Here is a 15,000-nt window from a genome sequence, read left to right as displayed (position 1 = left end):
ACAAAATATCCTTGTAAGCTATGATTATAACAAGATGTCCTTGTAAGCTATGATTATAACAATATGTCCGTGCAAGCTATGATTATAACAATATGTCCTTGTAAGCTATGATTATAACAAGATGTCCGTGCAAGCTATGATTATAACAAAATATCCTTGAAAGCTATGTTTATAACAAGATGTCTGTGTAAGCTATGATTATAACAAGATGTCTGTGTAAGCTATGATTATAACAAAATATCCTTGTAAGCTATGATTATAACAAGATGTCCTTGTAAGCTATGATTATAACAAGTTGTCCGTGTAAGCTATGATTATAACAAGATGTCCTTGTAAGCTATTATTATAACAAGATGTCCGTGTAAGCTATGATTATAGCAAGTTGTCCGTGTAAGCTATGATTATAACAAGATGTCCGTGTAAGCTATGATTATAGCAAGTTGTCCGTTTAAGCTATGATTATAACAAGATGTCTGTGTAAGCTATGATTATAACAAGATGTCTGTGTAAGCTATGATTATAACAAGATGTCTGTGTAAGCTATGATTATAACAAGATGTCTGTGTAAGCTATGATTATAAGAAGATGTCCGTGTAAGCTATGATTATAAGAAGATGTCCGTGTAAGCTATGATTATAACAAGATGTCCGTGTAAGATATGATTATAACAAAATGTCTGTGTAAGCTATGATTATAACAAGATGTCTGTGTAAGCTATGATTATAACAAGATGTCTGTGTAAGCTATGATTATAACAAGATGTCTGTGTAAGCTATGATTATAACAAGATGTCTGTGTAAGCTATGATTATAACAAGATGTCTGTGTAAGCTATGATTATAACAAGATGTCTGTGTAAGCTATGATTATAACAAGATGTCTGTGTAAGCTATGATTATAACAAGATGTCTGTGTAAGCTATGATTATAACAAAATATCCTTGTAAGCTATGATTATAACAAGATGTCCTTGTAAGCTATGATTATAACAAAATGTCTGTGTAAGCTATGATTATAACAATATGTCCGTGCAAGCTATGATTATAACAATATGTCCTTGTAAGCTATGATTATAACAAGATGTCCGTGCAAGCTATGATTATAACAAAATATCCTTGTAAGCTATGATTATAACAAGATGTCTGTGTAAGCTATGATTATAACAAGATGTCTGTGTAAGCTATGATTATAACAAGATGTCTGTGTAAGCTATGATTATAACAAGATGTCCTTGTAAGCTATGATTATAACAAGTTGTCCGTGTAAGCTATGATTATAACAAGATGTCCTTGTAAGCTATTATTATAACAAGATGTCCGTGTAAGCTATGATTATAGCAAGTTGTCCGTGTAAGCTATGATTATAACAAGATGTCCGTGTAAGCTATGATTATAGCAAGTTGTCTGTGTAAGCTATGATTATAACAAGATGTCCTTGTAAGCTATGATTATAACAATATGTCTGTGTAAGCTATGATTATAACAAGATGTCTGTGTAAGCTATGATTATAACAAGATGTCTGTGTAAGCTATGATTATAACAAGATGTCTGTGTAAGCTATGATTATAACAAGATGTCTGTGTAAGCTATGATTATAACAAGATGTCTGTGTAAGCTATGATTATAACAAGATGTCTGTGTAAGCTATGATTATAACAAGATGTCTGTGTAAGCTATGATTATAACAAGATGTCTGTGTAAGCTATGATTATAACAAGATGTCTGTGTAAGCTATGATTATAACAAGATGTCTGTGTAAGCTATGATTATAACAAAATATCCTTGTAAGCTATGATTATAACAAGATGTCCTTGTAAGCTATGATTATAACAAGTTTGCGTACGACCCCAAGCTACTCAGCGGTTTTGAAACACCGACACATCGGCAGACGAAAAGGTCTAATATATTAAACGAAATGCCATCAGATCGCTTCCAATGTTATACCATAACATCTGTTCTCTGAAAGCGGCGTATGACTGTCTGAATGGCGGGGTAAAAACGTTCACACACGTAAAATCCCACTCGTGCAAAAACACGAGTGAACGTGGGAGTTTCAGCCCATGAACGAAGAAGAAGAAGATACCATAAAATGCTGTGTTACAAACAATGCCACAATTCAGGAAGACTGCCTCCACTTTGCAAAAGCAAGTGTTTTAAAAGCTTGATTAAATGTCGTGGCATTGGCAAAAGACAGCTAGAACACTCTTAGTGATGTTTAGTTTGCGTTACTTTGACTGAGTTACTTCCCTTGTTTGGTTTAATAAAGCGGCAACACCATTGAGGGCGCCTGTCGCTGGTCGCCAGGCGGCGCTGCTTGACTATTCTTTGTTACTAACACAGAAGCGAGTGCCCTTGAGCGCACTCACTCATTTTAATATGATAAATGTCCATACCGTGTGTGTCGAGCAAATCGCGTCGTGTTCGTCTGGATTAGGTCACAGTGCATTCTCCGAGTTCTTCACATTCTTCCGATTCGTCCGAAACGCGCCCGCCCTGTAAGATCCATCGTATCCATGCAAGTACTTTTGTTTCGTTTAAATCACATGTATAGGTGTCATTTATTTAGAAGAATTATTCACGTTTGAAGCATGCACCCTTGAAGTGCTCTCTTTCCAGTGCCAATAAGAATCGCCGCCAAGCCGCCAGCCAAGCAGACGATAGAAAAAGGCGACATCGTCAACCTGACCGTGGTGGCCACGGCTGACAAACTCTACCCTGTGGCCTACAAGTGGCATTTCAACGACATAACCTACGAGGGGGTGAGCGCTCCTCCCCACGTCATCTACGACATCAACACCAAGCAGGCCTACATCAACACCAGCGACCTGACCGACCAACAGATGCGGGACATCAGGGGAGTGTACAGACGTGAAGTCTACTGCGAGTTAGAGACAGTCTTTGTGGACGTGGACGTGAAACTGAAGGTACAGGAAGGACTTCCTGAGATTCCCGTTGGTGAGTGACTGTAATGGCAAGTCACGGAAGGGTATTTAAACCTTAAAGATAAAATCCCTGCACACGAACAAAATTAAATCAAGCAAAGGTAAATAAATCGGCACTCAAACCCTAATTTTAAGATATTCGTGACGTGTGCTGATACGGCACATCGTCATTATTTCTCCACAACATGAAAACACCTGTGCCATTGTGTGAAGATTCTTGAAGTCTTATTTTAGTTCCATAATGTCTAGTCAATAATTCTTTTCGTTTCTAATGTTTTTTTGTAAGGGTTACTTTCCTTGTTTTTTCTTGCGTTTCCTCAAACACGTGACACGGTGTCCATGGAAACGAGGGAACGCAACTCTTCCACAACCAATGAAAACTTGGCAGAGTTATTTTCCAACATTGTCTTCTGCAAGCACTGTCATATTTTGTGTCTTTAGCTGTTGTGTGTGTGTGTGTGTGTGTGTGTGTGTGTGTGTGTGTGTGTTTGTGTGTGTGTGTTTGTGTGTGTGTGTGTGTTTGTTTGTGTATGTGCGTGTGTGCGTGTGTGTATGTGTGTTTGTGTGTGTGTGAGTGTGTGTGTGTGTGTGTGTGTGTGTGTGTGTGTGTGTGTCCAGCAAGTGCCGACCCACACGTGGTTGTGATTGCCGTGCTTGGTGCTGTGGGAGGGATCCTGATTCTTGTCATCGTGCTGCTGGTAGTTCTCTACAAGATGAAAGGTACAGTGCATTGCCCACAAAACAATAGAATATATAGAACATACTATATGGCTTTCTATGTGATACCGGTTTTACACGAGTTGTGTTTTTAAATAATGAACTGCGAGCGAAAGCGAGCTTTTTAATATTTGAAGACACGAGTATAAAACTGGTATCACACAGGAAGCCATGTAGGCCTAGTATTGTGTTTATTCTACGTACTGTACTTGCGTGTCCATTGCTCCAAACGTCCCTCAGTCCAAGCGCCCAGATTGAAAAAGCTTCACATGGAACCTGGATCCCTCTTGGTTTTGATTTATTTATTTATTTATTTTTTTTTTTTTGTTGGGGGGGGGGGGGGGGGGGGTCGGGGGTATTTTCTTTGTTGTTGTTGCTTTAACTTGTTGCTGAGTGGGGTGTTTTTTTTCAGGTAAACTAGCGTGTATACGTTCGCCGAATGGTAGAGCATCGTACGCCGTATCACACGAGGCGCCAGTAAGACCAACTTACACCGTGCCTCCAGAAGACGACGTCTACAGCGATCCTCATTACTCTGAGATCCCAGACGACACACTCGCCGGTACGCAAGCTGCTGTTTTTCTTTGGACATTCAGCTCCACGCCACAATATAATAGTTCTGTTTTTGGTGTGTGTGCGTTGGGGGTGAGGCGGGGTGGGATGTGTGTGTGTGTGTGTGTGTATGTGTGTGTGTGTGTGTGTGTGTGTGTGTGTGTGTGTGTGTGTGCGTGTGTTTAAGGGTGCGTGTGTGTAGTGTGGCTGTGTGTGGGCGTGCGTGCGTGCGTGCTTGTGGGTGTGTGTGGGTGTGTGCGTGCGTGCGATCTTGTGTGCGTTCTTGCGTGTGTATGTGTATTTTACAGGGGCGGATTAAGGGGGGGGGGGTTACTGGGGTTCCGGAACCCCCCCCCCCCCCCCTGCTGTCAAAAGCAAAAATTAATACTAACTTTAAAAGAAATGATAAGTGGCTGCTGACACCAGTTGATCATGTTTAAAATCAAGGATAAGCTATAAATTGTTCATAAAATAGCTAAAACTATTCAGCTTGCCCATGTACCCCACAAGGGGTCTACCTCTGGACCCCAGGTTGTAACCCTTCCCCCCCCCCCCCCCTTCTCTGGCTTAACTGCTCCGCCCCTGTGTTAGTGAGAGTGTCACCACGTGTGGATGGTTCAGAATGGGTAAGGTGGCTGATGCAACGTGTTCAGTCATTACGCTAGTGTTCCTCTCTCTGTCCTACAGTCTATGAGGAGTGCCACACGTACCTTGAACTGCTGGCTGACACGGACGGTAAGGATGTGTCCTCTCTTTGACTTGACTGTCGTCTTCATTTTCTTATCAAAATTACCACATTTTTAGCAAAGACGCCTTCAGGTGTGCATTTTAATACTTGCACTGTATTTCGTTTATCTGCTTTATTTCGTACGGTCTTTCTAATTCAGTTTTTACATCAACTTTACCCTGGTTTGCCTTTTTTATGTAACTTAATTTGTTATTGTTTTTATTGTGTTTTTGTGTTTGTTGTGTTGCTCTTATTGTACTGAAATCGGAAAATATCTTTCAAATTGTGTTTTTAGAAGATGGCTACCTTCGTCCTTTAGACTATTCTCCAGAGACGACAGCTGTTGAAGAAGTGAACTGCTAATACGTATGAATTGAGGCAATTGAAACGACAAAAATGGTAAGTAAATTCTAGTCTGTGTACCTGTACTATCCACATCGTGATGTTTTTTTTTGTCGTTGGGTCATACCTGCCAGTGACGGTGTTTGCAACATCATTGTTATGTCACTTGCTCGCTTATAATCATAACATTCCGGGTAGAATAGCACATAATAATAATAATGCAAACTTTTATAGCGCTATTCTAGAAAAATGTCTACTCTTAGCGCTTTACAATACATACATCGACAAGCATACTATACACGCACAGGCAAAGAAACCGACCAAACATAACCAACAAACTATACATGCACAGGCAAAGAAAGCGACCAAACATACAATACACGCACAGGCAAGATAACGACCAAACATAAACAAACATACTATGACCAAACATAACCAACATACTATACGCGCGCAGGCAAAGAGAACAATCAGCACATGTAATAATTACTGACAACTAATAATGCAGGCATACAATGACGTAGAGGTTACATGCCGAGTCTCAGTGATTATCAAAAACAATGGTCGAAGTTGGCGGATCATGAAAAATGCGAGCTTCAGCGAGCTTTTTCATGACCGCGAACTGAGACCATTATTTTTAATAATCACTGAGACGAGGAAAGGGCCAGGAAAGGGCCAGGAAAGGGCCAGATCATGAACACCAAAGGAGTGCTGCAGCCTGTGGAGCAGAATTTCGTGGTCTATCGTATCGAATGCGCTAGACAAGTCCAGTAGTGTTAGATAATAAGATAATAATCCTTCTGGCATAGTTTACAAATGAGCTTGTGGTATGCAGTGTGTCTGTCTGTCAGTTTGTCTCTTTAAGTGAGTGTGTTTGTATTGTATGTGTGTGTGCGTGCGTGCGTGCGTTCGTGCGTGCGTGCGCGCGAGTGTTGTGTGTGTGTGTGTGTGTGTATATGTGTGTGTGTGTGTGTGTGTGTGTGTGTGTGTGTGTGTGTGTGTGTGTGTGTTCGTGTGTGCGTGAACCTGCGTGCGTTCGAGCGGCTGTGTGTCTGTCTGTCTGTCTGTCTGTCTCTCTGTCTGTCTACATCTTTCACAAAAGCTCAAAACCCGAATCATGTCTTGGACAGATAGCGCCTTGCCATGTAAAGACGAAACCCCCCCCCCTCCCCGATCAATGTGGTTTGGCGAACGCACAACTATTCCAGAATTACAAACAACCTTTTTCTTTTCAGATATCGGGCCGACAAGTGTGAGGAATGCTGAGTGTAAATCAAAGAAGAACAAATGTCTGGGGTCACTTGTGCCAAACCAAACTCCTTGCTGTTTTCTTTGTTATTTGTTTATTTAACAAAATAATACTATTTTTGTTTTACTGATACGCAGGTTACACACCCGGCCATTCACAGTGGATTTAGAAACATGGGTCGACGTTTATCAACATTGAGAACTCAGGAGCACTTTTCATAGCTAGGAACATGAGATCAATCTTTCTATATAATTCAATATTTTGGCAGTTTTAGATTTTTTTTTTTTTTAATAAGAGGGGCTTTTACTGCCGCAGTTTTATTAAATCCTGATCTCACGGTCAGTATACCTACGTACGCATTTGAGTGTAGATTAGGAATGAATGCGCCTCAAAATGGTTCTGTCAAAGTAACTCGATTTTGTAAACATGTCAGGCCAGTTACTTAAATTAGAATAAAATCAAACACGCTTTTATATTATTTTTTGCCTTGTGTGTGTGTATGTGTGTGTGTGTGTGTGTGTGTGTGTGTGTGTGTGTGTGTGTGTGTGTGCGTGCGTGTGTGTGTGTGTGTGTGTGTGTGTGTGTGTGTGTGTGTGTGTGTGTGTGTGTGTGTGTGTGTGTGTGACCCTTATTGTATTCATAAGCCATTTTATGTTTGATAAAGGATATTACAGTTTTGCAGTGTTGTTGCATGTCAGTTAAGCTTATATATTGTTAATCCTCTGTAAGCTTGCTTGTTTACGACATTTGTTTTATAACTGTTTTCAGCAGCACAAGATAAGGTCTGCCAATATTAAACATTGGATAGTATTAGATCGTGGTTGATAAGTTTGTGTTTGTATATGTTTAAAAATAAAGTTAACAAGAAGTCGCGTAAGGCGAAAATACAATATTTAGTCAAGTAGCTGTCGAACTCACAGAATGAAACTGAACGCAACGCAACGCAGCAAGACCGTATACTCGTAGCATCGTCACTCCACCGCCCGTGGCAAAGGCAGTGCCCGTGGAATTGACAAGAAGAGCGGGGTATTCGTTGCGCTGAGGATAGCACGCTTTTCTGTACCTCTCTTCGTTTTAACTTTCTGAGCGTGTTTTTAATCCAAACATATCATATCTATATATTTTTGGAATCAGGAACCGACAAGGAATAAGATGAAAGTGTTTTTAAATTGATTTCGAAAAAAAATTTGATAATAATTTTTATATATTTAATTTTCAGAGCTTGTTTTTAATCCGAATATAACATATTTATATGTTTTTGGAATCAGTAAATGATGGAGAATAAGATAAACGTAAATTTGGATCGTTTTGTAAATTTTTTTTTTTTTTACAATTTTCAGATTTTTAATGACCAAAGTCATTAATTAATTTTTAAGCCACCAAGCTGAAATGCAATACCGAAGTCCGGGCTTCGTCGAAGATTACTTGACCAAAATTTCAACCAATTTGGTTGAAAAATGAGGGCGTGACAGTGCCGCCTCAACTTTCACGAAAAGCCGGATATGACGTCATCAAAGACATTTATCAAAAAAATGAAAAAAACGTTCGGGAATTTCATACCCAGGAACTCTCATGTCAAATTTCATAAAGATCGGTCCAGTAGTTTAGTCTGAATCGCTCTACACACACACACGCACGCACACACGCACATACACCACTACCCTCGTTTCGATTCCCCCTCGATGTTAAAATATTTAGTCAAAACTTGACTAAATATAATAAAAAACTAATGAAAGTTTAACAATTAGAAAAAGCAAAAGTCAGAGTAATCATGAGCGTGTGTGGGTGTGTGTGTGTGTGTGTGTGTGTGTGTGTGTGTGTGTGAGCTACCATAATTTACAATTTGTTGTAGTGTATTTTTTTTTTGGCCTAGAGACTCTCATAAGCACATGCTAACACACGCACACATACACAGACAGACACGCACGCACACACGCACGCATGCACACACACAGACACACACACACACAGAAAGACACACACACACACACACAAACATACACACACGCGCGCACCAACACACACACGCACGCATGTACGCAAGCACACAAATATAGACACACACATACAGGAGTATACATGTATACAAGTTTATTCCTACTGTGATTCATTTGTGGTCGGTTTATTGTTAATGACGTGGATATGTAACTTGGATAAATGAAGTTATACAATTGTAAGGATAAGTGTAATAAAGTCTAATTGAACTACGCGATAGGTATTTGCGTAAGATATGTTCAATAAAATCAACATAAATTTCAATTTGCAAATGATTAACACGGTCAGATATAAACGTATGAATAATAGTGTTTTGCATGCTGTGGGCAGAGACATTTTTGATTTAGATTTAAACTGCTGACATGTTTTTACCAACAGAGAAAACGTGGAAGTATTTATTCCTTTTGATCTTCTTCTTCTCCGTCCATGGGCTGAATGCCCACGTTCACTCGTGTTTTTGCACATGTATGGCCGTTTTGACCCCGCCATTCAAGCAGCCACACGCAGATTTCGGGGGAAGCATGCTGGGTATTTTCGTGTTTCTATAACCCACCAAAGTCTGACATGGATTACAGGATCTTTTCCGTGCGCACTTAATCTTGTGCTTGCTTGTACACACGGAGGGGGATAAGGCACTAGCAGGTCAGCACATAAGTTGACCTGGGAGATCGGACAAATCTCCACCCTTAACCCACCATGCGGCCGCGACCGGGATTTGAACTCACGACCTTCCGATTAGGAGGCCGATGTCTTATCCACTAGGCCACTGCGCCCGACATTCCTCTTGATCAAAAACAAGAAAGCTTTGAGATGTCAGACAACTTCCAGTAGAAACGGAATGAGTGTTTTACATGTGGTGTAAACAGTGTAGTCGATAAAGTTTACTTGTATTTCTCACACACACATTTGCCTTAGTAAAAATTCTCTTTCGGAGCCTCAATGACGTCAATCGTCACCCTTGCAGAAATCTACGTAAACGTTGCATATTACGTCATCCAATCAGGACACACGGGCTGAAACTGTAGGGATGTCTTGATTGTTAAAAAGTGTTGTCTTGATTCTTAGTAGAAACATGAGTACCATATTGTCTTGGACTTAGCATTACATATTACACCATGTCACGTGACCTTGGGGTTCTGGTCGGAAAATGATGTTTCTTTCTCAACCTACGTGGCACACTACGTTGTAAAAGGGAGACGACAGTTTCACCCAAAGACTTCTAGGCATGTTAGAATAGATGAAGGATTATATGTTTTAAAAATGAATGACTCCATGAATAGTATCCCATACATAAATGTGTACAAGATGAAATATATATATAACAATTTTTTTAAAAATTCGAACAGAAAGAAAAACAGGCAGACATATAATCGGAAGCATAACAAGTAAGATTAGTAACCAACACTTCAAGATTAGTAACCAACACTTCAAGATTAGTAACCAACACTTCAAGATTAGTAACCAACACTTCAAGATTAGTAACCAACACTTCAAGATTAGTAACCAACACTTCAAGATTAGTAACCAACACTTCAACATTACTATTTATGCAATAGACTTCAAGCTGAGTGAGTGCTTTAACATTTAATTGAAAACAGTGAGTCAAGTTTAGAAAATAAAAAGTAAGATTAAAAAACAAAACACCTGGATAATCGTTTGGATCAACCGCCTTATACAGCAATTCTTTTTCAATAAACAAAAAGCTTAAATGCTTGTGTAATATGGCGCATGGTACTCATTTTGCAAAAACATGTTCAATATGCCACAGTAAATCAAAGTCGACATATTCCCTACGGGTCAACACAAACACATGTGTCCGTTTTTCCCAGAAATAGCAACAAGTCTGCAGAATAAAAAGGTGCTTTTAAATACACAATAAAACCCAGTGGTAGCTGAACACTGCAGTGAAAATGGCAAACACTAAGCGTGTAACTTAAAATTCAACATTTCAGCATGTTCCAAACAAAAATCACACGCGAAACAAGAACAAAGAAGGAAAAAGTCATCTAATATCATGGTATTGTATACCTACAGCTAGTCATCTAATATAATGATATTGTACGTATCCTGTGCGCCTTGAGTCGCCTTGTGGTGAAATATGTGTGCGTTATACATTCTCATAATTTATTTATTTATTTATTATTTATTTATATTGCTATTCTGATATTCACGTGGGGAAATTCAGGGGAATCTCATTGGATAATCTCACATAGCCGTATTTCGGCAATTATGCTACACTGATGTCGTTTAATATCATTATATTACACACACAAAACAAGCTTAAACGAGGTTCCGCTGAAGCCAGGGTGATCACTTCAAGTCGAACAGACGGTCTTTCTACCACTTTCATACATTGGAAGACATGCGATTCTACTTTCCACTGCTTACCAACTCTAAAGATGAATACATATACACTAATGTAACATGACCGCATTCTTCCATGGAAAATGTCCTGATCCTGCCATGCAATTGCTGTATTCAAGTCAACGATTATATAAGGTTGGCTACGGTATACGCTCGTACTAGGTCCTTCAAATTACCCCAACTTTAACAATCTGAGGGGGAGGGGGGGGACAAATATTGGGTGCTACCGCTCGATATGAAACCTCGTACTGTTGAGTCGATCCCCGATTTCCCAACTAATTTTGGAAGGAGCACGACAATCAGACCATGTGACCTACATGTGTGCAACCTATGTGACTGGTTAAACATGAGCTGACGTTAATTTACATCAATATGAAGTAATTCAGTCAACAGACGTAGACGTGATTAGTATTTGTGTAGGTTACATTTCTTCTTCTTTCTTTTTTTTCTACTTTTTGGTTGTGTTTTTTTTTTTTTGGGGGGGCAACTCTGTATAACTCATATTCCCACAGCAGCCTGAATCCTTGATAGCTCGTGGGTTGAGCAGCCTTAGTTAGTGATAACAACTGTTTAGCGATTGGTAAGTTCTGAACGCTCAGATGTACATAATATGTTGCTGGTGTGGACAACACACACATAGCTCATTTGGACTAACAAATGCACGCTTGAACAAATGCAAATCAATTCAAATTAAAAAAAAATGTCAAAAACATTCAACAAATGCAAGACCACAAAAACATATAAAATTCATACCACAAATAGAATACTAAAATGCTTATCTACGAATCATGAATGCATAATTATCATAAACTCTTTATCACAAGAGCTAAAATCAAAAATATATCAACAGTACCTATCCAAGAGAACTTGGTATGCACGAACTATAACAGATAAAAAGAAACAAACATTGAAAAATCACGTAAGCATTTCGAAAAAAGTATGATCATCTATAGTAATGCTAACATGCCTAGAATATGTATTACCAGAGCGTAATACAACAGTTATCATCACAGGGACTACATTTATACATATCAAAAACAAAAGAAAGCCATCCAACTTTGAAACACTAAACAGAATGTAACCATTTGCACAAGTAAATATCACTAACACTCTAAAACAATTACAAGAACGTATTGAATATGACACTGAAGGTTGCTTTCTTCTTCTTCTTTTTCGTTCATGGGCTTAGACTCCCACGTTCACTCATGTGGAATTTTACGTGTATGACCGTTTTACCACGCCATTCAGGCAGCATACGCCGATTTCGGGGGAGGCATGCTGGGTATTTTCGTGTTTCTATAACCCACCGAACTCTGACATGGGTTACAGGATCTTTTCCGTGCGCACTTGGTCTTGTGCTTGCGTGTACACACGAAGGGGGTTAAGTCACTAGCAGGTCTGCACATAAGTTGACCTGGGAGATCGAAAAAAATCTCCACTCTTAACCCACCAGGCGGCAGCGACCGGGATTCGAACTCACGACCTCCCGATTAGGAGGCCGATGTCTTACCACCACGCCACTGCGCCCGTCGAAGGTTGCTTTCATTTTAAGGCCATGCCATGCCAACACGGATGTGTTCAAACTGTTATAATGTTGGGAAATAACATAAAAGAGCATAAAAAGACCAATGAAGAAGGATGCTCCCCGCCTAAAAAAAAGATTTAAAAAAAGAGGCAAAAACAGCAAGGGTTGAAGCAGCCTGCATGCAACTAAGGTAAAAAAAAAAACAATAAAAAAAACACCCATAAATGAGCATCCATCCATGTGGACACATGTGTCGGCTACAAAAGTAATTCTAGAAAACATTCCCCCTGTGCACAGACAGCAGCCAGGCTGCAGAGTGTTGGTATGTGTCCAAGTGGAAGAACGCTTCCCTTTCAAAAGGCTGCACTGGTCCATGGTTGAGGATCACAGTGAAAGTCTCAGGCCTTGAAAACCCCAAATATACGCATGCAGGAAAAAGACCACACACACACAAATGGGTGTGCGCAATTCTGTGGCTGCACCCAGGGATGGCAGAACAAATGTCCGTGAGGGAATACCCCAAGGACAATGATAAATATCAAATTCCAAGTCGCGTGTTCCTTTCAGCGCATGGTAGTCTCGCATGTGCCAGGAGATAGTTTCCGCATGATAATGACAGCTTATAATTATAGTGCAAAGCACAGTAGTCTAGGCTATCGGCGCTTTCCATATTAACTATGAATAAAAAAAAGTGCTATTTAACATAACATAAAATACATATACATTCTAGCAAAATAACGTAATAATAAACTTACAATATATTAGCCACTTATAGACAAACCTCTGAAGATAGATAACCAATGCACAATAAGTCATGTAGAAGCAACATTGGAAGATCTCAACTTAACACACACACACACACACACACACACACACACACACACACACACACACACACACACACACACTAACACTGTCTTAATCTCAGTGCACAATCATTGTATCTATGCTAAGAGCGCTTTGTTTCTCAGAACCGATCCATGCTGATTTACAATTCGTTCATGCAAGAAGCAAGCCATCTTGAGGCACAAAGAACTATTACAGCAAGACCGCTAAATTGAATGCTGAAAGGCACAACGCCTAGGTGCACGATGTTCGCAAACCGCTGTCATAACATGTTTCGCATTATGCTTCTAGGCACTCTTATCTTTCTCTGCCTGAAAGTGAACGTTTTCATCTGAGCAGGTGACCAAGGCAAATAGCTTACTACGCAGGGGTGGATTGTGTGTGGTTGTAACGAGAGCTGTAACATGCATGTCATGCGTGTCTTACCCTTGTGTTTTCCAAATACAACTTTGAATTGATCTATTTCCGAGATCTGCACATGCAGAGCCACCAACATCACAAGGTGCACTAAGCATACGCTAGTCCATGTCTCTATCACACGGGGTGTGTGCTTGGATGAATATCACATCAGTAGAACAGCCTTGAATGCAAGGTTTTCGTTTCTGACAGCAACATTTTCCAAGGAGTCTTTCAGAGTACGGGCACTGTGAGCTCTATTTTCAATCATCACTTTAATACGGTCTAATTAGAAATATGATTATGAGGGACATGTTAGATGTCAACTTTAGTTACATCATGCATTTTGGAAAACTGTTTAAGTTATATTTCTAGACCTGCTACCCTACTTCACGTTGTGCGGACCGTATCATTTGTGTCGTGAGAGCAAAACACGTTGTATCTGTTTATCCGGCACGAATAAATGAAGGTCTGAATATGTGTGTGTGTGTGTGTGTTTGGTTGTGTTTGTGTGTGTGTGTGTGTGTGTGAGTGTGTGTATGTGTGTGTGTCTGTTTGTGTGTGTGTGTGTGTGTGTGTGTGTGAGTGTGTGTGTTTGCGTTTGTGTGTGTGTGTGTGTGTGTGTGAGTGTGTGTGTGTGTGCGGGTGTGTATGTGTGTGTGTGTTTGTGTGTGTGTGTGTGTGTGTGTGTGTGTGTGTGTGTATGTGAGTGTGTGTGTGTGAGTGTGTGTATGTGTGTGTGTTTGTGTGTGTGTGTGTGTGGGTGTGTGTTTGTTTTTGTTTGTGTGTGTGTGTGTGTGTGTGTGTGTGTGTGTGTGTGTGTGTATGTATGTGTGTGTGTGTCCGAGTTTTACATGGTAGTCAGAAAGCTTTGCTCTGGTTCATGACAACATTTCCTTTCGTCGAAAAATGCCGATAACTCAATTTGGCTCAGGTGCTGGCAAGGGTTTCATTGTCAGCGTGTGCAGCACGACTGAGTGGTCAAAAGGCCAGTGCTCCGACTTTGCATTGACTGGGATGTTTCGTTTGGGTAGATCTATTTGAGTTTCTGTGTGTGTAAATTGGTATTGATCAGACCACACGACCAGATAGTCAATGGCTTTGGGTTGATTTTGCAGATGGTAGAATGTAACGGCAAAAGGAAAGTCGTTAACAAAGTCAAAGCCTTGTGCAGTTTGCACGCGTAGATTGAAATCACCACCAATGATAGCTACATTTGCGTTGTATTTTCGCCTCAAGCTCTCCACGTATTGAACGAGCTGTATGAAAATGTCTTTTTTTTCGGCAGGTGGTACCTTGCGCGGGCCATGCCAAGAAACAACCAGCAGGCGAATATTCGATGGAGGT

The 15,000-nt window shown here is 40.1% G+C and overlaps 1 protein-coding gene across 3 annotated transcripts in view; it reads left to right on the top strand.

Moving 5' to 3' along the window:
• LOC138979377 (contactin-4-like) overlaps positions 1-15,000 on the top strand; it is a 140,030-nt gene that overhangs the window by 16,004 nt on the left and 109,026 nt on the right. For 2 of the 3 annotated variants that reach the window (XM_070352086.1, XM_070352085.1), the window contains exons 11-13: positions 2,615-2,953; positions 3,559-3,660; positions 4,070-4,219. In XM_070352086.1, coding sequence (XP_070208187.1) covers positions 2,615-2,953; positions 3,559-3,660; positions 4,070-4,219 — 591 coding nt within the window. Of the gene's footprint in view, positions 1-2,614; positions 2,954-3,558; positions 3,661-4,069; positions 4,220-4,896; positions 4,945-5,231; positions 5,336-6,513; positions 6,526-15,000 lie in introns of those variants that run through there. The other variant, XM_070352084.1, reaches the window with a different exon arrangement.

The sequence above is a fragment of the Littorina saxatilis genome, linkage group LG11 (genome assembly GCF_037325665.1).
Source record: "Littorina saxatilis isolate snail1 linkage group LG11, US_GU_Lsax_2.0, whole genome shotgun sequence".
Taxonomy (NCBI): domain Eukaryota; kingdom Metazoa; phylum Mollusca; class Gastropoda; order Littorinimorpha; family Littorinidae; genus Littorina; species Littorina saxatilis.
This window is presented reverse-complemented; position numbering and strand designations above follow the sequence as displayed.